Below are 27,892 nucleotides of genomic sequence, written 5' to 3' on the forward strand. Positions count from 1 at the left end.
GTCATTATTGTCTCATAAACAAGAGACAATGAAATTAATGATTGCAGAACTAGATCATGAAAAGAAAGAAGGTGATGATGAGGTTGACCTTATTTTTGCTAAAGTAGGTGATCTCCCTTGCTATTTGTATGAGGGTGATCAAAATCTCGTCACTGTTGAGGTCGTCACCCAAGAATTTATTTCCTTGATGGACCAGTGCACGGGACAAGACTTCTCCCTTGATACATTTGATAAATTGTTAGAAATTCAAGTCAGGTTTGAAGTACTCGCATCCATGCTAAAGGATGTTAAGAAGAAGCAAGTGAAGATCCAAGATGTGATATCTCGCGTTCAAATCATCATAAGTTCTACCTTGATGCCAAACGAAGCAGAGGTCAAAGCTATCCTCGCCAAGTTCAAAGGTTTTCAGAAATCCAATGAAGAAGAGAATCAAGAATGAAGTTCCCCCTTTTTGACACTCTTCCTTCATGCAGCTGCACCAATAGATGTTGTAAATTTTTGTGCAGCTGCACGTTTTCTTTATGTAGTAGTTGTAGTAAAGTGGGACTGTGCGGTTGAACAAGTCAACTATGCCCACCTTTTTCTCAACTTCTTTTCCTATATAAGGAGGACCTTTTTGTAAATATTTTCATCTTTTTCATGCTTAGCAAAACTCTGCTGGATTTTTATCCCAATCTAGACTTTGAGCTTTTGTGATGAGAATTCAATCAAACAAATAAAGAAAACGGTTTTGTTGATTGCAAACTTTGTGTTGTATCAATAAATTTGCTTATATTATTTAATGTTCCTATGTCCATTGAATACATATTATCTTTACGTATTTGATCTTAAGATATTGCTACATGGTTAAAGAGCTCTCAAATCCTGCCAATAGACTTTGTGCTCTTAGCATGCTTGAGAAATCTGCTGATAAAGGAAGTAACTTGTAGTAAGCTTTGTATTGCTGAGGTTATTAGTAGTTTAATTGATTAGAAATTTACACTTAAAGACTTTGAGCTTTAAGCTAAGTTTCTACTTGTTTAATTTGTAACGATCAGTGTGAATCAGTGTTACCATATAGGAGACTTTGTGCTGCTTAAAAGTAACTCTTAGTATAGTTTATTAGATTAATATTTCTTTTCTTTGAATATCTAAAGAGGTAGAGAAACTGTAACTAGGCAAAGGGAGAATACATAAACTCTGAAAAAAGAGAGTTATATGCCCAATGCCAAACCACCAATTTAATTTCTTGTTAATTAGAGGAGAAATTTCATAGGGAACCTCCCCTTGATGAGAGGAGAGATTAATTTCTTAGCATAGCGTTGTGTGAATTTTATGTTTTGTCATTAGTACGCTGGTGACAAAATATTCACCCAACACTTATGTACCTCCTTAGTTCTTTATTTGGACTTAGAATACCTAGTCCTTTGATGACTTGAGGAAGGCATTGCAATAGCCGTAGTGGTAGAGGCAATAGGTTTCTCCTTCCCAAGCTTCTCCTTGATATGCCTATCCTTCTTTTCCTCTCCTCCTATTTTACAACTTTATATACCTAATCTTCCTTTTCTTCTCTATATTGTTGCTTCTTCCAATTCTCTTGTAGCCTTATTGGTGCAACATGATAGTGATGGTAAAGAACATCTTATGTACTATATAAGTCGTACTTTACTCGATTATGAAGTTTGATATACTACAATAGAGAAATATTGTCTTGCTCTTTTTTTTGCAACTCAAAAGTTAAGACATTATCTCCTCAACGTTGAAACACATGCTATCATAAAATTTTATCCATTGAAACATCTCTTCTCTAAATCTGATCTTTCAAGAAACTTAACAAAATGAGTTATGTTGTGAAATTAATTTGACCTTAAGTTTGTTTCTCAAAAAATGATTAAATTCCAAGCTTTAACCAGCCATTTGGTTGATGCTTCTTCTCCTTTCATTTTCCTAATCAAGGCACATTTCCCAATGAGCTTGTCCTTCCTTTAGATGTGTACAATAATTAGGATTTGTTCTTTGATATATCTAGATGTCAAACTAGCTCTGGTGCTAGTGTGATATTAGTACCTCATTAAGGAAAGTTGATTCCTATATCTTATCATCTTGATTTCTGTAGCGTCGTAAATTGTACGCACTCGCTAGGGTGGTACAATTTCGCACCTAGTTTAGCACCCGCCTTAGTGCATTTTGCATTCTGCATTGCATTTCTCCTTAAGCACTTAATTAATCAAATTAATTAGGTCTAAGGCCCTATTTCATCATTCTCTACATCATAAAGTTGGGCCCTTTCACTAAAGCGTGCCCTTCGCATTTTATTCTTCCAATACACCACTTAATCAAAAACCCTAATTAAGTCCTATTTCAAACTTGGGGGCTTGGTTTCGGGGTCTAAACATCTCGAAATCACCTGTAACTTCGGGATTCTCTCTAAAATCATCATATCCGACGGCCCTGAAAATTTGGTGAAAAGTTGTCGGGACCATGGCGCCCGTGCAACATGGTCCCAGACATTTTTCCTGAAATTTTGGGAGCACGATCCAATCATAAAATAAAGCTTAACCCCAAGAAATTAGCGAGATATTCAATCTCTAGGTCGGCCAAAATACGAATTTACGACCTAGGGTTTCATACATAAAAGCTCTCTTTCCTCATTTGAAGGGGATCGGATTTTTGTTTCTAGGAACTTCATATGCAGCGAAAGAGCAGATCTTTGAGGACTTCAACAACATTCAACTCTATCAAGCATCTATCAAATTCATTCATCCACTTAGGGCTTGGAAGACATTGAAGAACAATAGGAGATTACCGACTGAAGATTGGCTTGTACTCCTCCCTTGAGGGTTGGGTATGATTTCATATTGTTTTCATGTCTTTACATAAGCTTTGATATATCATTTATTCATGCTTTAGATCACATTGCATCTTGATTTAGAGCATTTGCATTATCATTTACAAGCAATTAGGGTTTACTTTCTAGGTTGCTCTAGTTTGCTTTCTTGCATTTTGGACCTTGTACACACACTAGGTCTGCACACACAATACATTTTACAAAACAACTTGGCTATTCGTGGAGGTGGAAATCACCGAAGCGGGGGTTTGACTAAGGCAAAACCCTATATAGCCGCCTCTCCCCCTTTTTCAGACATTACTGCAGGTTTCGGGATTCGGGCGACACCGCGGGACACAGATCCGGAGAGAGAAGGCTGAGACAGAACCCTGTGTGAAATTGCAGCTCAAAAGACCGGGACAGGGGCACTGGGCGCCCTGGTCCTGCCAGGACAGGGGCGGTGGGCGCCCTGGTCCTCCGGACAGACAGCTTTCCGACAACTTTCCGACAGTGTTTCAGGGTGCAGAACAGTGGTTTCCGGTGCAGTTTTCAGGACAGTGGCGCCCGCGCCCCCGTCCCGAACATTTTTAGTCCGATTTTGACTCCGGGTACATATCTGCATTCTTATTTTATCCTTACATTTACAGCTGTTCATTGCTTAATCTCAATTCTGCAAACTTGTTACTAGTTCATACTTACATTTTGAGGTTAGGGTTTGAACTTGTATCATTTTAGCTTTCAATTTCAACAAGGGAATAGAAATCCTAATAGATATCCCGTGGCTCTCTCTTTCACCAAAAGAAGTAGCCAATTGTGCGATATCTCTAGGCTCTTTCGTATTCTGCAATGTGTGTCAAAAGGTATGATTAGGGTACATTGACCTAGTCTCGCTTTTTCCCCTACACAATTTCTTATGCACCAATAACTTTGTTGAGTATGAAGACCATATTGTGGATTGAAAGTAGCTTTATCCATTAAAATTTGACATTTGTGTGTCTTTGGTGATTCACAATTGATCATAAGACAAGTTATGGGAACATATAAAGCTATACAAACTAAAATCTCTCAATGCCATAACTTAGTCTTTTCATTGTTAAATAAGTTTGATTCTTACACCATAGATCCTATCCCATGAAAAGATAATTGACATGTGGACGCAATGGAAAGTGTAGCTTCCCTTATATCCTTTGATGATCCTTCTACAGATTACCAATTTATAAATCATAACCTTACCTCTCCTATTGTTTCTGATAGTTCTAGTGAGATAGCTTGTTGTTATAACACTGATTGTTGAGTAGTACTCCCATATTATTCAGTATTTGCATAATTGTATTTTTCATGACCCCACAAGTAAGAATACTAGAGCTCAAATCCATAAACTTTCCAGATGATACATCATTCTCTCCAATGTCTTTTATATACAAGGCTACAATGGTCTTCTTCTTCGATGTCTCAACAAATCAGAGTTCCCTATTTCCCTTGAGGAAGCTCATTGTGCTTGCAGGGGACATTTTAGTGGTAAATCTTTGGTCCAAAAGTTGATCCGAATGGGATGCCATTGGAAAACCATAGAAAAAGATTCCTTTACTTTTATCAAAAGTGTCATCAATGTCAGCAACATAATAATTTGATTCATGCTCCTTCTCATGAGCTTAGAGCCCAGGTTGCTTCTTGGCCATTTTCATTCTAGGGTTTGGATCTTATTGACAAGATTTCACCTCCTTCTTCTCAAGGACATACTTTTATCATCACACCTATAGATTTCTTTACGAAATGGTTTGATGTCATTCCTCTTCGATCTACAACTACTGAAGTAATTTGTCAATTCATCCTTAATAATATGATTTCTTGATTTTGGTATACCTTCCACTTTGATTTTTGACAATGCTACTTCATTCAAGAATAAAGATGTGAAGAAATTTCTTGAGAAATAACATATCCTATTGAACACACCCCAAGACTAAGAGGGGGGTGAATAAGTCTTGCTCAAACACTTGAACTTTATACCACAATTCAATACCAACTTAACCTTAATATTATCAACAACAATGAAACATAAAACAATAAACACCACGCACAAGAGAACACTAGATTTGCATGGAAAAAACAAATAGGGAATAACCACAATGAGAGTCAATTCAAAATATATGAATAGGATTACTATTGTTTTAGGATTACTTCCAATGAAGCACACTACTCCCTGAAGGAGTTGAAGGCTAAAGTGCACTATCCCAAAGCAAGATATAAGGGACTTGCAGCTGAGACACACTACCTTAGGGCAAGATAAAAAACTTGCAAAGGAGCCTCACTATCTCCAAGCAAGGTGCATGAATATATGAATAAAGATGAATAGGCCTTTAGTAATACTACCTCCAACAATCTCCAAGTATGAAGTTGTCCTTGAACTTCTGTCTCAAGAAACCAACTTCAAAGAAATCGCCACAAAATTCTTTGATCTCAACTTCACATCACTAACCCTACAAATGATATTACCATATAATTGTAGCAAACATATTGATCCACAAACTCATATGCACTATCAACATTGATTTGATCTTTTATATATAAATTCTTCATTGCAAACATCAAGTAGGTTAGATAGAGTAGAGAAGAAAGATAGGTCTTGTCAAGTTGGCCACCAAAATATAATTGTGGAAAAAGCGGTCCAATATATGAGATAGAGAGTTTTTTTAACATTGTCAAATGGTGAGAGATGGGTGGTGAATCAACATATACTAAAACTTAATCAGATTAAATCATTTATTCTATTAAGTCTTCACAACATCATTCATCGCAGATGCATGAACGTAAATAATTGAAATAGTAAACACATCCACACAAGAACAACAATAATTTTACATAGAAAACCCAAACTAGGAAAAACTATTGTGATAAATACACTCATATGTATGAAGATTGTTTACAAAGATTTAGGCCAAGGAGCTCACTACTCTAGACTTGCAGGCTAAGTCACACAACCTTAAAGCAAGATACAAAAGAGGACTTGCACAACTGAAGACCACTTCTCTAGGGAAAGATACAAATTACTTGTCTAGATACAACAAAGATTTAAAAAAATGAACTATAAGAAGATAGCATCTACTAATATGCAGATAACAGTTCACAACTTAATACTCATATGATCCAACTTCCATTACTACACTGCACTACATTTCGACCCTTGTATTACTTCACTTTAAGTTCACATGAACATATCACCTTAAACTTGCATCATATTCCCACTCCTTATTATCTTTCTCATGCATTTATCCCTTTCCATCACTCCTCATTATTCAATTAATTTGTCCTTTATATATCAACAAGATCAACAATATTCTCTATTAAGTCAGCTTATAGAAATGTAGAGTGTATACGCATCACCGAACCAAAATGATTTATTAAATTACTTGCAAAAAGAAAAAGAGACATGTGAGGGTTCACACCATGTTAGCACACCTTCCAAATACCTCAAAAAAGATTTTACATGCAACCGCTTGGACTAGAACACATAAGTAAATTCATACCAATCTATTTTACCCATTCTTTTAATCTCGGCCCAAAATTAAGATATGCAAACCACCACAAAAGAAACATAACATTCCAAGAACATAAGTCAGTGATCCGCAACACCCTTAAAGTACTAGCAAGTTGAGGAATGCAGTGCATTCCTCCGCAATATCTTGAAACTACATTATTCTTAAACGCACACATAAATAGTTCTCACAGTAAAACATCTGTCCATATGAAGAAATCAATATTTCACAACCATTCCTTTCCAATCCATATACTCACCTGATACATATCTTGTGCAACCACAATCCATCAAACAAAGATACAGTATACCAGAGCAGTCACCTGAAATAACTATAAAGTTTTTGAACCAAATAAAAAGCTATCAATCCTCCTAAAACACAGCACACCAACAACATTTCTAATCCAAGACACCTCTAGATAGTTTCCACACATTCACACAATATCTATACATACTCACACCGCAGTGTCATCTCACTATTCCTTCGAAGCCAATTTATGTCTAAACATAGATATGACATACACCTTCCTCATTCCAAACAAAGAGAGCATAGAATCTTGTTTCATCGTCATAGGTCTTTACCAACATACTGCATATAATTTGAAAGATATTCATACACCTCTTCATCATATTACTTTTGGACCAAGATCCAAACCATCAACAACTTTAACACCAATATCAAAACTTAACCAGATCACTATCGGACCATACACTTCCAGTCACTTATGGACCACCAACAAGTTTTACATCAATCATCCTAACCATCAACAAGTTTGACATCAATGACAACATAAACCTATACGTGCAACAATATCCCCCTTTTTATTGATTGAAACACTTGCATATATACAAGATACTTCTCCCCCTTTGACATCATAAACAAAGGACAACTCTACTTGCCAAGTTATCTATACATTATTTTAACTCCCCGTATCAAAAATAATCACTCACAACTCAAAACAGAAAAGATCAACTTGTATACATGTACCTTAAAATATAGATCATCCAACAACTATCCAAAACACTAGCAAACTCTATGTTTTTTTCTCGGGCCAAATATCCTTGAATTGTTTCTTTAATTTTGCAAGAGAAGAATCCCATGAATGAATAGTAGCGAAAAGAATTCTACGATGAGACTCACACTCAAGGCACAAATTTATTACAACACAAAAAATGTCATAATTTGCACATTTCAGTCAACCTTTTTATCATCTACAAGCAACCTGAGAAAAGAAGACATCCACAACTCCACTGCATCTTTAAGATCACCTACATTACATGATAGCTCCATATCCCTAGTTTTGTGTGCTTTTGATGTTTTATCTTCTAATAATTCTAAGGATATTTGTGTTTGATTATGGTTGGCCTCTTAATGAGATTCCTAATGATATCTTCCCTCAAGGAGAACATATATATGATGACTATCCTATTGATGAACTTTAAGATTGTATTCGTTTCAATAGAAGTGGAGATCCATTTCATATACCTTTTTGGTTCATGGTTTATTGATGATGAATTTCATGAGGAGCTTGGTGACGATTTTTTATCTTCTCATGATGCAGTTGATGACCCTTTGTTTCATTACGAAAATATTGATGTTCGTGACACTTTATTGTTATGATAGCATGGTCCATATTTCTAATGCACACATTATTCATGAACATGTGTTATTTATGTCTAAACCTTGCTTCTATGGATATATATGGGGTTTGTGGTTCATATGAAGGTTCTTAAAACTAATGATGATGATTTTCCTCCTTGTCTTTTGATAGTTTATATAATGATGACCTTGATAATTCTTGTTTGATTGGTGAAGGTGTCTTACTTTCTTTCTTACATGATGTTGCAATTGATGACCATTGTTCTCAACTAACAAATGTTGGTCATACACATGTTGCAATTGTTTCTATATATCCATTTTTTTTAATTCTATGCTCTATAGTGCCTATATTATTAGAGATCTATTTAGTAAAGAATTTAGTGGATATAGGAAATTCTATCATATATAGTTGCATATTGACATGTGAATCGGATATTATGTGCATGTTGATGATATACTTTTTAATGCAAGCATTTAGATAATCTTAATTAATGAATTTTATTATGGCTTGATCACCATCATGTTTCTTACACTTTATTAAAGAATCTTGTGTATACTTTCAAGGAACATTTTACTTTAATCCCTAATTAGTTTCAAGATGATACTAGTCTTTTAGCTTTGAGTAATTATAGTGAAGTTTCATATACTTACCATATCATCCAACATGAGCGACAATATAAGCATCATGTTCATACACTCTGATAATGATATTCACCATGGGCACTTAGATTGGGATAGCCTCCACATATAATATTGAAACATATTTTTCAAGTCCTTAACAAGTTGTTTCCCACAAAGCCCATTGATAAATTTAGAGAAGTCCAAAGAAATCTAATGTTGACTACTTCTATAACTATTATCGAATACGTGGACATAATACGAGTAGATGGATTTTAATAAAGCATAAATTCAAGATCTTGTTGATAAGAAGGTAAAACATGTTGACGATATGTATAGTTTTGGACACAATCTTTCACACCTCATTGTGATAGGAAGGATTCCTCCAAGGCTAGAGACAAAACTAAAAGTTGTGTGAACAATATGACATCTACATCTAGCACATCATATGCCACACATAAAGATGACCAAGACAAGGTATATGTAGAGGAACAACTAAATGGAACAATTTATAGTGGTATACTTACATTCAAAACAAAAGAACATAATGAGAATCAAAATGAGGAAAGACTACAAAATTAACATCTCCATATATATTTCCAAAGCAAGAAAAGGAGATCTGTCTAAAGACTGCATTAAAAGTGTCATCACTACATAACATCTTTATTCATAGATAAATATTAGCATATGACATTTCACTTACATTTAATGCATAAAAAATGGTGGTCTTATTGAAAGTAACATCTCAAATGACAGATCTTGTGTTTCCCTCTAACATAAAATTCTTTCAATTTCTTACCACGTGCATTATTTGATGTTTTTTTGTCCTTTTCACTTGACCTTATCCCTTGAAGCACAAGGTTGTTGATTACTTTTTGTAGGATGCATGCATTCATTTGTTCTAATTGGGAGAAAAGGTGGGGGCGTTTTCACCTTTCATTTACAGCCATGATGATCATACACAAGTACCTTAGATATGCATCTTTGTTTTATTGCATCTGATTTTCTTATTTATATTCAAAAATTTCATACTTAGTATATCAAGCTCATTATTAATTTTTTATACTTAGAACATCACATTTGTACTCAATTTAAGTTAGAAAATCATGTCCATACTCTATCATGTGCTTATGCTCAACATTTTATAAACATTATCATGTTCTATTTTTTATTATTTTTTCTTTCCTTAATTTATGTACACCTTGTTGCAAGACACACAATCAAGGGGTTATATGATTACTAATTACACTCTCAAATAATAAGCAATTCACAAGTTCACTATCAATTATTACCTTTATAAAATCATAATTCAATTTTGCTTGCTTTTCTTTCAGTTTGGCATCCTTGCTCATGTAGATTCACATGGATACTAAGGGGGACAAAATGTAAATGCATCCATTTTCACTTTTCACTTTTCACCTTCATTTTACACCATTATGTGTGGCTATCATAAATAAATTGCCCTTGCACGTGATTAAGACTAACACAATTCTCCCACTAACAACAAACCTTGATTTGCATTAAGGAACAACATTTAATCTCTCATCATAACATTCCCCACTCATAGTTTTATATTATAGGTGCAAACTTCACCCACTTTATTTCAACCATCTTTAATCAACCCCTATATGAAAAGGTTTAAATTATGCACCTTGCACATGTATAAAAGGAAATCACCTTTAAATCAATCGTATACAATTACTAAAAGACCACCCTCAATGCACTGAAATACCTAAATTCTGTCACAACCCAAATTTGCATCATCAAATTGCATTAGTTCTTATACTAAGATATACAATGCACTGAAATACCTAAATTCTGTCACAACCCAAATTTGCATCATCAAATTGCATTAGTTCTTATACTAAGATATACAAAACTTGCACTAGGTAATTCTAATATTGATTACATTATTCATCGTATATAGTCTCAAACTTTCATTATCATTGTATCACATTATTGCTAATTACTCATGCATTTCTTGTATACATTGTAGCGTGTCTTCCAACTCTTCACAAAATTGTTGGATCATTCACTAAAGTTTGACCAAAGCAAAAGGGGAAATTTGGTACACTTCACACTCTAGCTTACCAAACTTCAACAATATTTCTCGACAAGGTTTTCATTTTTAAGTGCAAGTACATGTAAACATTTATCACGGGTGCCAAAGTTTTGAGGATTCAAGGTTCAGTGTTGCATATATAGTTCGATATCAATCTATTTGGGTCAAGGTTGTAGATCTAAAGACCAAGGTCACAAGCGCAAGTTTGATCCAAGTTTACATAGAATTCCATATTTCATACAGCGTAATTATCATAGTTCAATCATTCTAAATACAATCTTAAATTCAAATACTAGGCCTCTATCATAACCAATTCAATCTCCTTTCGGATATCAAAATACATTTTTTTTTATAATTTAATTTCTGTTTCAATTTCTTAGCCGAATATGCATGTCAAGATTTAACTCATCGTTATCAAAATTAATAGTAATACTGACTGTTCTATAAATCTATTTTTATTTCCTTACACGGTTAGAATTCTACGCTATATGCCCTGCAATATTCTTGTATATTCTTTAAATGTTACGAGTGAAGCTTGCCATATTAATGGTCTTTATTTTCTCAACAATGAGATTGTGTAGGGATTTGCCCAAAAAAAAAACCATCTTAAAACATGCTAGCATTTGCATTATGAATAGAATGGAACCTCCCTTCTTGTTTCTTAATTACAATTCGGCTCATTCTAGTTAAGCACGTGAAAGCGATCTGTAAAAAGTAAGTCGAGCTTCTAATGAAGATGAACCCTCTTCAGCCCTACTGCCTAATTCATTGCACTCTTCGCCAATGCTTTAAAAAATCGCATCATACTGACTGAACAAAGCACACACACCCTAATAATAAAAGTATCCTTTAAGGTTCCAAAATTTCATAATGTCATCAAGAAAGATAGTGATCAATGCTACCAAATATTTAAGCATCTTGGACCCTTGTTAAGCATGATAGCAACTCACTAAAAACGAAAATTTCAATAAGCAATTATATAATGGTTGATTCAAACATAAGGAACGACTTTAGATTAAGGAAAAACTGTTTATCGATTCAGATGCATCAAGCAATAAGCAAGCTTGACCACCCAGCCTAAATATTTGGGTAGCTAAAAGAATAAACAAAATTCTAGTCCCGAGTAGAAAAGTCAAAGATGTGCTATACAAAAACGACATAATGAAATTGAAGTCTTATTGTCAATCAATAATCACATCTTCCTCCTGCTCACTCATCAATATAGAAACAGTACTTTTGTTATATGAAATCACATCAACTCTCATTTTAACATGATATCTGTTGTTGTGGCTTTGTCAACTGTCGGAAGAACTAACATCAACTCCTTGTTGCTCTAAAAATGCCTTGGCCTCAGCAATATCCTATATTTGATGCACAAAACATACAAATAGAAAAATAAAATAAGTAGGATTACAGAAAAAAATGTAATTTATATCACGTGCACATCTATGATAAACTGTGAACAGCTCCAATGGTAGAAAATTCGTAAAATCAAAAGCTTTATCATCTCTTGCCATGCAAACCACGCTAGTTTTCACCCTACACAACTTCAACCTTCAATAATCATGAGGCAAGGAATAAATGCGTTTGTGCACAAAAAGAACTAAATATTATGAAATAATGCAAACAATTAAGCATTAAAGGGAATTCAAGCGAAAAATATCCTATCTCTCAAACATAAAAAAGGCTCTCACTTGTTATTGAAATACACAAGGATACGTATTATGTGTCAATGAACATCAACCAACTAACATCAACATGGATATCCTTGATGTATAGTTCCCTGAACAGGAGTTTCAGAGGAGACTTGCAACACTTCTTTTGTAAATCAGTAATTAGTTGTACTAACATTTACTCTTACGTTAACCTGTGAAAATCTAAAATCTTTAATTAACATGAATTGTTTAGCAGTGAACATCAACATTTTATGTGCTTGTGAACATCGGCATATGACATCACACTTGTCATTCATAGAAATCAGCAACAATTTATATTACAATCTTTGCAGAATGGAGCTTTCACAAATATTTTTAACAGGAAACTCCTTAAACAGTTGATTAGTTAGAAATATTATATATTAAATATAACAAAATATATCAGAAATTGTGAACATGTCATTCATTCAGCATAATATAGCAAGGTCGAAACCCTATCGTGATACTGACTCTGTAGCTTCCCCTCCCCTGTTCTTCAAAAGCAATACCAAATTTTGCACTTCAGATCTAGCTCTTGCTCTTCCTTCTCTTTCCTCCTGACTGCTGCTGTTGAGCCCAATACTGTCTTTGGAGGGCAATAAGATAGAAAGTGATGCTGCATGTTCAGAATCTGGCACTTAAATCTGTGAATTTAATGGATTCAGGCCCCACTTTGCAGATTTCGGAAGATGGATCTCTGCCAAATAAAATACATATTGCAACAGGCATTATGGGCTGCTCCGTGATTTGTTCACTGTTGCATTTGATTTTCCAGAATTCTGAGCACCGAAAGGACCTTGAATTCTGATAATCCTCCATCCTCCCGTGAAAGCAATTTCTATGCCAATGAAAAAGGGAGAAGCCAACAAAGGCATGGATGTTAAAAGTGCAACGAATACCAAGGCTATAAGCTAAAATTGCTGATTCTCAAACAAGTCTCCAGGACAGTTTTTCCCACTGGCTCCACAAAGAGATGTCAACTTTGAACTTAAGTTTTTCAAATTTATTTGATTTTTATCCAAAGACACTCTTTCAACAACCATGGATGACAGAAGCTTAAAGTCTCTGGCTTTGATCCTGTTCAGAATAAATTTGAGCCAAAACTAGAAACTGCGGATTTGAAGATCTTGGATGGTGATACAATCCCAATGACCTGCACTGGCGGTTCTGCTTTGAAGCCCATAAAATGTATCCCTCCTTTCTTACATGGATCTTATGAAGAAATGCAATAAAGAGAATACAGAAAAGCTAATGTTTCTCCAAGTTTCTGGAATGGGAAGGTTGAGGGACATGAGGGCAGTAAAAAGTTTCCTAAATTCTCGGGACAGCAAGGAGGCAGCTACTTATAATTTTTCTCAAAGTTAATTGTTTGATAAAGGCCTTGCATCTATCACACACAGGAGGAATCAATCTGGCAACATACAGCTGCTGGGCAAAATGAATTTGTGATAGAACTTTACAATCGTGTTAAATCTGTATGCATTACACAATCAGCTATGTGCCCAAAAGGGGTCAATCTTGCGACATTCAAATCTGCACACATCAAATAAAATTGCATTCCACCTTTACGATTCTCACACCAGCAAAAAGGAATTTATCCTAGACTAAAATTTAGGTCCTATATATCAAATCAATATACATGGAATTGACAGATTTTTTCTCTGAAATTAACCATGTAAGCTGTGCTAGAAATCATCAACCTCTCTGCAAAGAGTGAGGTATTGCTTGTATCATACCTAAATTCCTTGTGCACCTCCACCAGCAGCTCGGTATAGGGGATGATATAAACAAGTATGGGAACCACATAATTAATTTTAACAATCCCAGAAATATAATGTCTAAAACTATATATCAGAGTCTCTATAAGAACCTTATGGACTCCAAGGGTTTTTGATTTGAAGTTGTTCAAGGGTTTTTCATTTCTCTTGACCGTTCATATAATTGGTTTCTGTCATACCCCGTCACATATGGATAATACATAAGAATATATATATATGGGCTGCCAGATTATACCATCCTAATAGGCAATTTATCTTGAGGATATTGTAATATCCGTCATGACCTGCCAAAGTCTTTCAAAATGCAGTAATTGGCAATAAATTAACCCAGCAAAGGAGATGACAATTAGGTGTTAAACATGCCATCCCCTAACATACCCAGGGACATTTTAGTTACTTTTTACAAAAATATTACTAAATTAATTGCAGTATTCCAAGTTAATTGCTTGTGCTACTAAATTATAGTAATGCCTGATTTGCATTTGCAACTTTTTCTTTTAGTAACAAAGTATAGAATACGGGAATTCTCAATAGGTATTAAAATTTACAAAAAAATGCCTTTAAGATTATCCATCCATTGTCAAGGCAATCAAAGATTCAAAAGTATCCCCCCATTGTTGACAATATAGATTAAGATTGTCCAATACAATGAAGAAAGAGCATAATATTAAATAATTAATTTTAACAATCCCAGAAATATAATGTCTAAAACTATGGATCAGAGTTTCTCCAAGAACCTTGTGGATTCCGAGGGATTTTGATTTGAAGTTGTTCAAGGGTTTTTCATTTCTCTTGACCATTCATAATTCATATAATTAGTTTCTGTCATGCCCCGTCACATATGGATAATAAATAATATATATATATATATAGGCTGCCAGATTATACCATCCTAATCAGCAATTTATCTTGAGGAAATATCCGTCATGAACTGCCATAGTCTTTCAAAATGGAGTAATTGGTAATTAATTAACCCAGCAAAGGAGATGACAATTAGGTGTTAAACATGAATAATGATTCTTCAAAGAAAGGGTGTGTAACTTTCAAAGTAGAATTAAGGAGGCAACGATTGGTATGGTAGCAATTTGCATGAAAGGAAGGAACACATCACTTGAGGGAGATGTATCCTTTGTAAAGAATCCCGACTCCTCATCCTTTCATGAGGGATATAAAAAAGAGTGGGTTCATTGATTGAGAACATCAGGCAGAGAATGGAAAATAAGAAATGGGTATACATAAGAAATTGGTATACATATAACTTCCATATACGAGGAAAATAGAAATATAAGGAAGAAATCTAATGAGACCGGATATGCAGAAAATTGTCTTATCAATAAGACTTGACAATTTTCTATGATCAAGCAATCATTTCAAAAGAAAGTCAATCGATCAAGGACAGATCTGATATAAGTGAATCAGATTCAGGCATACGGCCATTGTGCATTATACAAGTGATTGAATGAAGTCTAGACTCTAAATGTTTTATACAATCAATCTTCCTATATGTATTCATAGACATTGATTAGAATAAGAGTGATATTATATTTCTTCAAATAAATAGATCATATATGTATATATATTTATCCCATAATCAACCAGATGTAAAGTTAGGGGAAATAAGCTAGGGAGATGTGGTTTACCACCTCCCCCCAACTAAGTAGACCACCCCAAGGGATGGAACTGATCATAGATGGATGTTCCTGCTGCTTGTGGGCCGAGGGGTGAGTTGCCATAATTGGATGCTGCGCACTCTCAAGCTTAGTTAGGCTGGGCAGTTTACTGGCACCCTTTCGAGTTTTCCTACCAGACTAAACTATGATTGACTATGAGGTAGTGAGATAGTTATAATGTTTAACATTCCATATGATATACTTATCCACTAATCTATGTAATTGATCATTATTTCTTAGGTTACTAATGATTGAATGAATTTAATTTAATATGTTATTATTAAGAATAAATTATATTGTTGGAATTGTTAATTTTGGGCACAAATAGGTTAATCCCAATTTGGGGACATTAGAGTTTCCTAAATTATAACTTATTTTGAATTTTGAATTTTCAGCGATGAGTAACTACAGGTTGTGTTGTGATTGTCACAATTTTACAGCTTTTTGTCCTGGATTTGCCTTGAGATTACCCCCTAAAAGTCATTAGGACATGTTAAAAATTTTGCCTAAGTCTAAAGTCCTAAACCCTTTGTCTTTGCATTGTAACATAAATATTTCCTCGTTGACTTGTCTACTCGATAGAACCCCTGTTAAGTCATGTCCCGTGGGGGGTGACCCTTAATTGTCTTGATCCCTGCGGGATGGCGGGGTGACAACTAAAAGCTAAGGGAAGAAAGGACTGGTGTAAGCAAATAAGTTAGACCGTGAGATGGCAAGGTGTTGTGACCATTTCACACATCGCCCCATCGCAAATGGGGACCCCCTCTTTTTGCTCGTTTTTCGCTCGCTTTTGCTTTCGTTTTTTAGGGTTTTGTTAGTCGGTTAGTCGTCTGGATTTAGGGTCAAGCCTTAGGGTTTTAATTTTTGTCTTTTCAGGCCAAAATCCAATCGTTTTTGAGAGCTTTTGAGCTTCCTTTTCTAGGATGCAAATTTTGAATGCAATGAATTCGCCAAATTGGTCTAATTTTCAATTGGAATGTTAATGCAGAGCTTAAATTTGTCTAAGTATTGAAGGTGAAATGTGAATTTTTTGTCCGATTGAATATTTTGACCAAATTTTGACTTTTTTTTTATTTTGATCCTGGGCATTGGAATTGATTTGTTTCCACCTCGTGAAGTGTTAGAATGTGAAAAATCATGTTATTTTGGCCTGTAGGAGCAAAATCGCTCCTGTCCCTCAGTGAAGGACGGGAGCTCATTTTCAAATATCTCATCATCCCTGCAAAGTCCAGACAAATTTCAAGTTGGAAGTGATGGAGAACGGCGATATCTTTCCATTGAATATAAATTGAAGATTTTCATGAGCACAGAAATGCCTCCAGGAGGAAAATCGCTCCTGTCCCTCAGTGAAGGACCGGAGCTACAATTCAAATTTCGCCTTGTCCTTGCAAGATTTTGAAAACTTAACAATTTGAAACGGTCCGAAGGAAGATGCTTTGCCAAATGAATATAATTTGAGATGCAAAAACGAAGGAGAATGACCTATATTGACTAAATCGCTCCTGTCCCTCTCCAAGGGACCAGGGCGAGGTACCTTGTAGCTCTCGTCCCTCTCCAAGGGACCAGAGCGATTTCCTTCATTATGCAAAATCCAGACAAAGGTCAAGGCAAGTTTACGTTCAAAAACAAGGGAAAACATGAGATAAATGCGTTGAATATAAATTGAAGATTTTTGGGACGTCCATAACAGTGTTAAATGCCTAGTTCGCTCCTGTCCCTCAGGAAGGGACCAGAGCGATTTTTGATATAATTGCTTTTCTTGCAAAGTTACAGATGATGTCAAGGCATGGACGAATAGAGTGAAGAGGGACGAGTCCGTTGAATATAAACTTGGAACCTGGCAAAGTGAGATAGTGGCCACAAGGGAAGGATCGCTCCTGTCCCTCTCCAAGGGACCAGGGCGATACAATGGTGATGATACGTCCTACGCAAGTTCAAGGTCGTTCCTCCAAAGTTCAAGGTCGACACAAGTCAAGACAAGGTGGCGAGGGACATTTCAAGGCGTCTTCATCATGCGCAAACACTCAAAGGACGTTAAAATGAAGAGATTGACACCCTATAGCCTAGTTCGCTCCTGTCCCTCAGGAAGGGACCAGGGCGATGTTGAATGCATTGGTCATTTCATGCAAAATTTACGTAAGGACAAGATGTTGCAATGTTTTAGAGGGTCCATGGTATGATAAAAGGATGATATACAAGGGTTTTGAACGTAAAATGATCATCATTTTGAGCATGGAGACTATATCGCTCCTGTCCCTCTCCAAGGGACCAGGGCGATTTGCTTCGGATTCCTCGTTTTGCTTCAAATTCAAACTAAGTCAAGACGTCATAAGATAGCATATGGTCCAAGGCATCGTTTGAAGATAATTCGCAAGAGTGTTGAACGTCCAAACATGGCCAATCAAGGTAAAAGCTCACATCGCTCCTGTCCTTTGGGCAAGGACCAGGGCGATATCATCAAAAGCACGCATATTCTTTCAAAAACGAGGCAAGGCGAGGTTAAGCAAGGTAAGGGACATCGTTTGGAAGACATCACAACGAAGATTGAAGTTTAAACTTGCCAAGGTTAAGGAGAAAACGTGGATCGCTCCTGTCCCTCTCCAAGGGACAAGGGCGATGATCCCTTTAATGCATCCAAACACATAATGAAGACAAATGGAATAAGCGCAAAAGACACGAACAAAGGATGGTATTCGCCAATAATGAAAGATCGAGGAACAAAGATGCAGATGGACGTGGAAACAAGAAGATCGCTCATGTCCTTTGGACAAGGACCAGGGCGATGAGCATTAAAGAGGCCCTTAAGCACACATGCAAGATGATCAAATTCGAAGAACCTATCATGATGATCAATATTGAACGTGGAGATGAAGGAGTTAGACGTAAAAAATGCAAAAATCCAGACCAAATAATGGATCGCTCCTGTCCCTCTCCAAGGGACCAGGGCGATGAGGTACGTCCCCTTTGTTTTCATAGTTTTGGCGCCAAGTAAGCAATTCGAACTTTCCTCAAATGCTAAATCAATTTAAAATTTGAATATCCATTTTATTTAGCATTTAATATGGCGTTATCTTTTATTAATTATTTTTTGCCTTTATTTAAAATCGAAATTAACATTTAAAAAACGCAAGGCATTAATAATTAATTAATTAATTAATATAAAATCGATTTGGAGCGCCCAATTAAGCAAGTCGGCCTTGTTATTTTATTGCAAATCATTTAAAAAATGGTTTTATTAAGCAAGTCGGCCTAAGGGGTGAAAGGATGAGCGCGCTATATATGAAGGGTGAAAGATTTCATTTTCACATAATCATTTTTACCTTTCTTCATGCGAATTAAGAGGAGGCGAATATAGTGCGAAGTGTGTTCAAAGGTGTTGCGATTTCAAACCAAAGGTGGCGCTAATATCATCTTGTGTGGAGTGCGAATTACGTTGAAGACCAAGGGTGGCGCTTAGTTATCAAGGGTAATGCGAATTTGAAGACCACATCAAATGCGAACTTGAGGATACATTAAGACGAATTTGCTAAAGACTTGGAGGATTTGTTTGAGCGATTTGTCAAAGGCAAATTTGAAGATCATTTAAGACCACGTCTAAGGCGATACTTGAAGATCACGTTCACTCCAGAGGTGGCAAAGTCAATTTTGAGGAGACCACATTGAAGACTATTTTATACCTCAAATTTTGCCTAGGCGAATTTTGTTTTTGCATTCTAGAGTTAGCTCTCTATTGAGGTATGGCGATTTATTATTATTGCTTTATTTATTCATCGTCATATTCCAAATTTTGAAATTTTGAATTTTGAATCTCTTAGCTCAATCGTTGTTTTTAGGAAATGATAACTCTAGAGACTTATCATGAGGTTTCCTAAAAACTTTGTCTCTCTTATTCACCGTTATTTATTGCAAAATCTATTTCTTATAATGAAACGTTGTGTAGGTATGGCGACCCCAAAGGCGGGAGCATCCACCAGCCGCTCAGCTCTCATGAAAGAAGATCAGAAGACCGAAGAAGTGGAGACCAAGATCGTGTCCAAGTGGAGCAACATTGGAGATACCAACTTGGGGAACTTTAGCACGAAGAAGTTTCGAGAGGTCCCTTACATTGGCAAGCCATCACCTGTCGCCCGGAGAATTATAGAGAGTGGCATCATCAAGGCGGCCGGTTTTCCTCCAGCTATTCAGTGCCACGAGTTGATGATCGAGTGTGCCCGTCACTACAATCCACAGTCCAGGACAATTGTGTCCAATGAGGGAAACACTTTGGCGTACCTTTCAGAGGAAGCTATAAGTGAAGCCTTCCATCTTCCAGAGCACAGGGACATGATATACAAGAGCATTGAAGGAGCCAGATCAGTGTACGATGATGATCCAGATGCTTGCCTAAGCATAATCAACAAGAACTGGCTACTCAAGAGTCGTCCCCGTCTGAGCAAAGTACCGAACACACCGCACCGGATTGATTTCCAGGAGGAATACAGAGATTTGATTACCATGCTCAACAGAGTTACAGGAGCACCTCATGCTTTCTATTTTGAGAAGTGGATGTTTTACTTCATCCAGGTGATTGTTCAAGGAAAGGGTACAATACATTGGGCTAGAATAATTAGCCATTGCTTAGACGTACAGTTGAGAAGACTCAGGGCTACTAAGTCCTTCCACATGAGTTCATACGTCATCTATGCCTTAATCAGGAGCGTTGAGTACGCAGGACTACCCCACAGAGGAGTGATTGGAAGAGGACCCGGCGAGGTCAGAGCTTGTGAATCCTATACCTACTTGCATCATCCACCAGGGAAGAACTACAAGTTAGTCAATGATACTTTCACGATGAACATCACAAGGACGTTGCAAGGAGGGATTCACATCAGATTATCTCAGGATGCCCAGGAGTTCATCAAGAGGTATGGTGCTTGGTTCATTCAGTTTCCCAAGTTCACTTACATTAGAGTGCATGGATGTCCTTTACCTCCATACATGTTGCCGAGGTACCCGACAGACAGAATTGTGTTACTTGAAGTAACAAGGCAGTTGGCAGCATATGTGAAGGCATTCAGACACAGACATCAGAATGGAGTCCAGGTACCTATTATTTTGGGTAATTCGGTTGAGGTATGTCCTAATGTCTTAGCCATGGATGACGCAGAGAAGGAGTTAGCCTTGTATTCTTTTTCATCTTTTGCTTGGAGGAATAGTTTTGATCCACATGGACATTTAGAGGAGACGGTCGGTAGAAGATTTAAACATGAGCACCAAATTGAAGATTTTGTGATGAACCTCTTAGATGATCTCGAAGTGAAACAAAAGATACATTCTAGATTGCCTTTGGATTTCATCAGGAAATGCAGGATTTACAGAGTGGCCGACCAAGCTCAGGACAATGGCAGGCACATCCAGTCTTCACATGATAGAGAAAGCAAAACAATAAGTTTAAATTGGAATGAGCCCGAGGCCGTGGATTTAGATGATTTGATGGCACCGGTCTTGTCTTGTACTCGCAGATGGGTAGACGTTCAGCATCAGAAGTTGAGGGAACAAGGCATAGCTATGTCTTTTACTTTGGAAGAGAAACCAGCCGAAGGTGGAGCAAGTGTTAGTGAAGGCAATCCTAATCCTAGGAATTCAGGTGAAGGTAACCTTCGATGTGCCAGTGAGGGCAATCTCCATTCAAGAGGTTCGAAGAGAAAGGAAAGATCGGAAAAGAAAGAGTCTTCCAAGAAAAAGCAAGGTGCCAACAAAGATCAAGCACCAGGTACTTCTTCCAGACCAGAGAATAGAACAGTTCGAGTGGAAGAGTCCATGGAGTCGATGGTACAGAATGACAGACAGGAAGAAGGACAGGCACAGCATGTTTCGTCAGATGGATCTCTCCAAGACTATGATTTAGAAGAAGATAATGAAGTAACATCTCCTCCCAGACAAGAAGAAATAGTACATAAAGAAATTCAAGTTCAAGAGACAAGATCGAATATCCCAGATTGGTTGAAGGAAAGATTGACTAGGGTGATCGTAATTGAGGACGAGGACAGTGCAATTGATTTAGAGAGCCTTGTTGGACGTTCACATATGACAACAGAGAAGAAGAAGGCTACAAAGATGTCCAAGATGATTCGAGATGAGACTGGATCTAGAAAACTGCAGATAGCTACACCGGCAGCAGACAAATATGAGGGTGAGATCCTAGCAGAAGACTATCATATACAGACTATTGAGTTAGGACCATCCACAGCAGAGCAGACTTTAGATGATGCCACCGACACATTTGAGGCATTGAAGGACAAGCTTAGAGAAGAGGTAGAAAAGAATAGAAAGCTTGAGAGAGAGGTCGGTGCATGGAGGACTTATTTCAGTCACATCAATGAACCTTTGGGACGTCAGGATCCAGTTAGATCACCAGTGCAAGCATTGCCCCTTCAATCGATCAATGAAGCAGAAAGATTCAGGAACCTGGTCCAGCGTACATGTAGTTGGATGGATAGATCTCATACAATGGCCATAGAGTTTGTTACAAGGATGTCGAAGATCATTCATCAGGCTATCCAAGTTTTTGAGATTATTCACAGATTGATGGCAACAGTAGCTGCATTTGCCCATACCAAGGACGTTGTCATCCCTGTCTTGAAGGTAATAAGACACACATCCAGAAGAATTTTAACGCAGGAGAGGATCTTAGAAGGTGATTCTCACAGTTTGTTTCAGTGGTCAACCTTACTTCATATAAAGAGTGTTCTCTTCGAGGACATCAGTGTTAGATGTGGTCAAGTTGAGGAGGTGATCAATCCGATCCAGGACAGAGTATTTGAGGTACTTCGTACCATTCTTGGCAGAAGGATCGAGGTCGAGACAGATGTAGATATACAAGAATTTGAGGATAGAATCAAGATCATCTTTCGCAAAGACGCAGATGTTACAGATGAACAGTATGATCAGATGTATGCCACCATGCTCCTGATTGATAGAACGAAGGAACTTGAACCTACTTGGGACGCAGCTCTTCTAGATGCATTCGATCAGGTCATCCACTTAGAAGAGAGTATCAAGAATCTTCCCGAGATTCCAATCACAGAAATCGAAGGAATCGTGACAAAATTCATTGCATATGCTAAGAAAGAGAATTGGAAAGGGAATAAGATTCTAGATGAAAGGTTGTTACAGATGACATGACATCTTATTTCTCATTGGTTGATACCTCCTAGATTTTTGTGCCGAATTTAATATTTGGCTATGTATTTAATATTGTTCAGTAAAAAGGAGGTCATTTGTAACAAACCCTAATTAGGGTTTAGGTGTCATGATCTTGTCCGTTGATTTACTTTCAATCTGGACCTTTCATTGTAACTGGGGATGCTATTTATACCCCCATTTTTCATTTCATTTGGTAATAGTTAATAGTCGAATAGTCAGATAAGAGTGAAATAGAGAGATTAAAGTTAGAAGTAATTCTTATTTTGTAGCAAGATTGAGTCTTGAAGAGAGAAACTCAAGCAATTGTTGTATATGATGACTTGGAAATCAATAAAATATTGAAGTTATGGTGTTTTGTTGCAAATTTCTTAAGTTATCTTCATGGTTGTTGGATGTACTTGAATCACGCTCAATCAAAGTAGTTTGTTAATTTGAAAGACTAAGTGTGAGATTTGATATTTGGTAAGATTCGCAATCCAAACCACTAGCTTCTTGCTGATTGTAGGAAAGCCTTGCGTGGTCGACTGGAGAACATTTTGAGTCTTTAACCTTCAAGCATTGTCGTATCTAGGATATGTACCTTCGTAGTAGTGTCCTTGGTCTTTGATGCATTGAACATTATTATTACCTTAGAAGATCGCACTAATTTCAATTGAGTTGTTATCTTATGGCAAAATTGAAGTTGGTTGAGTCTTGCCAAATCTCATTCATGCTAAGTCGTTCATAGGGTTAGGCTAGATTAGACCTCTTAAACCCTATCTTTTGCTTTTTTTGAAAGTTCCTTTAGTTTAGTAAAATCTTCGAGCTTTGAATACGTAAGACCCCTTGGAGGAAACAGCAAATCACATCATACCACTAAAAAGCTTGTCCACACGTGGAGACCCCACTAAAAGAACCTTGGAGTCCATCTAACTGATCCTTTTTGCAGATCTTCAGCAGTTAGAGACTATTTTCTCAAGAGAGGATAAGATGCCTAATGGTATTTTATTCTGTGTATGATTGTGTATAAAATACACGTCAACACAAGGCCATGAAGGAAAGGCATAGTGTAAGCTGCCTCACTGTCTCGAAGGCTAGTGGTCGATGTTTGAGGTAGACTGTGGGATAGTGGGGTAGCCACAAAAGTTGGTGAGCCTGATGGTTTCAAAGGAAAGTCACACCTCACAGCCCCACGAGGGTAGTGACTAAGACAAGGAGTGGACCACGGGATAGAGGAGTGGTGCCACGTATGTGCGTGGGCCCAGCCGTAGACGAAGAAGGGTGCCCCACAGCCCCGCAAGGAGAACCATGTGCGACCCAACTTGCCTGCAAGCTTACAGGGTAAGCTAAAATGTAAAAAGTATTGCCAACTCATTCAATCAAATAGGGGATGACCAATCTCTGTCGTTCACTATTAAAAGATCAACGGTCAAGATTTGAAGTTATGCATGGTTATTCAATTCAAACTTTCGCATGACTTCAAAGTTAATGTGACAAGAAAAGGTTATACTAGCATATCAAGGCTCATTGCATTCATCAAATTCAAGTGAAGGAGCTCTGCAACAGCGAAGGTGTTCAAGCGACCAGTTAGGGTTTTTAATAGCAAAAATTCAGTAAGTCTACACTACTTTTATGTCAGAAATATAAGAAAATTGTGGGTGTTCCTTTGTGCTCTATTACAATTGTAACTAAATTTTCAAGAATTTGCAAGCAAACCCCTAGTTCTTCTTGAGTAAAATAATTAAGTAATCATGCCGCCAAAGAAGGGTGAATCCTCAATAAAGAAGGGGGAATCCTCTAGAGCTAAAGAAAAGAAACCTAGAGGACTACATCAAGACATGTTAAATATCATACCAGGTTCTGCAATGGAGAATAGCCTCAAGAATACTTTCCAGGGTTCTTGTGCAAATTGTAGAGATGCTATAATTCCAATTTCAGGGTGAGAATTGTTTTCATTCTTTTATGGCAATAGAGATAAGCCTATCTGAACATCAAACCCTCGGTTCTTTGATGTGGGTAGATTGATTGTCCCTAATGTATTTGTAGAGGTGTACTTAATTAGGGTTTTGGTTAAATGGTTTGAACCCATAAGCAAAACAATCAAGAGAATTGATGGTTTTGTCCTAGTAGATATAAGTGTATATGCAATCATTGATCGCTTTGACCTAAATAGGCAAGCCCTAGCAGCCATTGATTTTGATTAGCTTGAAGAAGACTACAAGGCGCATAGGCAAACCTTAAGATGCAATGAAGTCCCTAGATACAAGAAAAAGATTTTCAAAAATAGAATAACTAGGATTTCAAACTTTGAATGGTAACCCTTAGAGCTCACATCTTTTGAAGGTTATTTTGTCAAGTCATATTATGCCTTGTGTCAAATATTGGGAAAGGATGCTAACACAAAAAATGCCAATTAACATGATGATGATAGCTATACATATTCAGAACCCTAATGTTAATGTTGAGTAAAACTTCGCCTCATACATCTTCACTGAAATCTATGAAGGGTTGATAAGGGTTAGAGAGTTTGACAATGTAATTAATTTCAGATATTATTCTCTCGTGTTAATCTTATTTCAAAATAAGTCCAGTTGGTATAAGAGAATGAGATTGGAAATGGTGGATAAATTTGGAAAGCCGCAACCTATACAATGTTGGACTTATGTGTGAGACAGACAATGTATCAATTCAAATTATCTAGTGTTTCATGAGCACTTTGTGTTGAGGATAATGGGGTGGTTTGGATCGTCTTTCACTAGATTGCCACCAAAAATCATACATTTGTGGAGAGCAAGAGATGAAAGGCCAAAGGACAAGGGACCTAATGATGGTCGTAATCACAATTTTGGTGATTGGTCTTCTTCTCAGATTACACTATTATCAGTAAGATTAGCTTGCTAAGGGTTGTATCCCCAAGATTAATCTAGAGTTTATGCGGCAATTTATGTGTATGGAAAAAGAGCTTATGGAAAAGGACAGAAAAGGCTCACACATGCCACGGTGCACAAAGTTTATTGATTTTACAATTGGATGTGACACACTTGAACAGGTCCAGCAACACATTAAGACCATGTATAATTTGAGATGTGCCAAATTGAGGCCTTTTGACCCTGAAAAATATATTGATACGTTAAAGAATGACAAGCTGAAAAGGGGACACTATTTTCATGAAATGCATTATGAGGATGTGGTTAGAAATTGCCGTAACACATCAGAGGCATCGCAAAGGAGAAAGAAAAGGGCAATGCTTCTAAGGATTGAGGAAGAAAGGAAGAAGTTAAACCACATTTCCCTGGTTACTTTTATGAGGAGAAAGATGAAATCAAAAGGATGAATCTTATGTTTGATATCTTTGAAAAGGTATATGGAAAAGCTCGAGCTACAACACCTCAACCTTCAAGTCTGCAAGCTCCTAAAGCAAAAGGAATTAAAATTGTTGAACCAGCAACTCAACCAGCACGGGAGCCACCACATAAGAGGCAAAGGGTTGGTGATCAGCCTCCCTTAGTGCCATATGAGGAAACTGGAGAGCAGGTGGGAGATGCGGAGGAAGTTGCACAGATAAAGTATGATCGATTTTGACAAAGAAGTTGATCAACCTCTGCCATCACCTCATAGAGAGGATATTATTGCACAAATGCCACAAGACTTGGTAGATATGCACAAAACTACCCCTATTGATCAAGTAGATGATGAAAGAATGATAGCAGCCTGCCAATTCATGGAGGATGATGATTTTATCAAAAGTCTAGAGTTTAAGGGCTTTTGGTTAAAAATGAAGATGAATGAGTCTGAGTATGAAGAAATGGCTGCCTCTACTCTCAATGAAGTGAACCTGGATAACATTGATATAAGCCCGGATGAGGCACGAAGAATGGTTCAAGAGAGTGGCATGTTACTAGTTCCAAACTGGGATTTGAAGGAAATTTTCTTACTTGACAGATCAAGAAACAAGATGACCCAATGTTTGTTGCAGAATTTGATAACGAGCATGGTGTTAGAGAAACAGGGTATCACCCTAGGCTTAAATCATAAGCTCAATGGGCCAAAGCTCCAAGGACAGATAAGCCTACGTTGCTACATTGTGTAGAAGAAACGAAGGCTAATACAATTGTCTAAACACTGAAAAATACATCAGCTTTGGAGGCTAGTACCATCAGTTTGCATTCAGCAATGTTTGCCAAAGCTGTAGCAAAGAGCCAACAACAAGAGTTGGATTAAATAAAGAAAGAACAAGTTGTATCAAATGATGCATACAACAAGTTGTATATGGAATATTTGAGGTTAAAAAAAGGGAATGACAAATCCTCCCCCAATTCCCTCAGGTGCAATGATTGTCTGTCAGCCCTATATTGCCACAAGAGATGTTTCCCCTGCAGATGAAATAGCAAAGCTTAAGGCAAAAATTGAAGACTATGCAGGAAGACTGGAATCTTCAGAAGAGTTTCTAATCAGGGCTAGAGCAATGGCCAAGGATAAAGCTTTGGAGGTCATGCAGATTACTCTTAAGAACATGCTAAAAGAGGTTATAAATAAGATAGATAATGTTTACGATTGCTACCAATCCTTGTTACAGGCTGCCCAACAATGTAAAGACATCTTGCCTATTTTGAAAACTATGTATGATAGGTGGCAGCCACAGGCTCATACATTCCAAACATTGCTTCTAGCTACACAACACTTAAAATGCTCCCCCTTCAATCAAACCCATAGGGAAAATGATCAAGATGTTGATTAAATTAAGTTCAATTTGTAGAAGCGAAGGAGCAGGCAATCAAAGGAAGAATTGATTCTTTCCACACATTGCAGCATTGGTCAATTCCTGACTTATTTAATAAGCAAAATGAAATGAAAAGCTTAGAGGAATGGAAAGAGGAATTTGATATGAGTGTGCCTATAATTCTGCTAGCAATTGATGATGGTAATAAATTGCAGATGGCAACATACCATGTTGTCCTGGACAATATT

At 36.9% G+C, this 27,892-nt stretch overlaps 1 protein-coding gene across 1 annotated transcript in view; it reads right to left on the reverse strand.

The window, feature by feature from the left end:
• Window positions 1–11,604: 11,604 nt before the first annotated feature.
• Window positions 11,605–27,892, reverse strand: part of LOC131060537 (dolichol-phosphate mannose synthase subunit 3) — a 54,877-nt gene continuing 38,589 nt past the window's right edge. Inside the window, exon 4 of the mRNA XM_057993788.2 lies at window positions 11,605–11,979. Coding sequence (XP_057849771.1) covers window positions 11,914–11,979 — 66 coding nt within the window. The 3' untranslated portion in view covers window positions 11,605–11,913. The remainder of the gene's footprint in view (window positions 11,980–27,892) is intronic.

Source organism: Cryptomeria japonica, chromosome 2 (assembly GCF_030272615.1).
Source record: "Cryptomeria japonica chromosome 2, Sugi_1.0, whole genome shotgun sequence".
NCBI classification, from domain to species: Eukaryota; Viridiplantae; Streptophyta; class Pinopsida; order Cupressales; family Cupressaceae; genus Cryptomeria; species Cryptomeria japonica.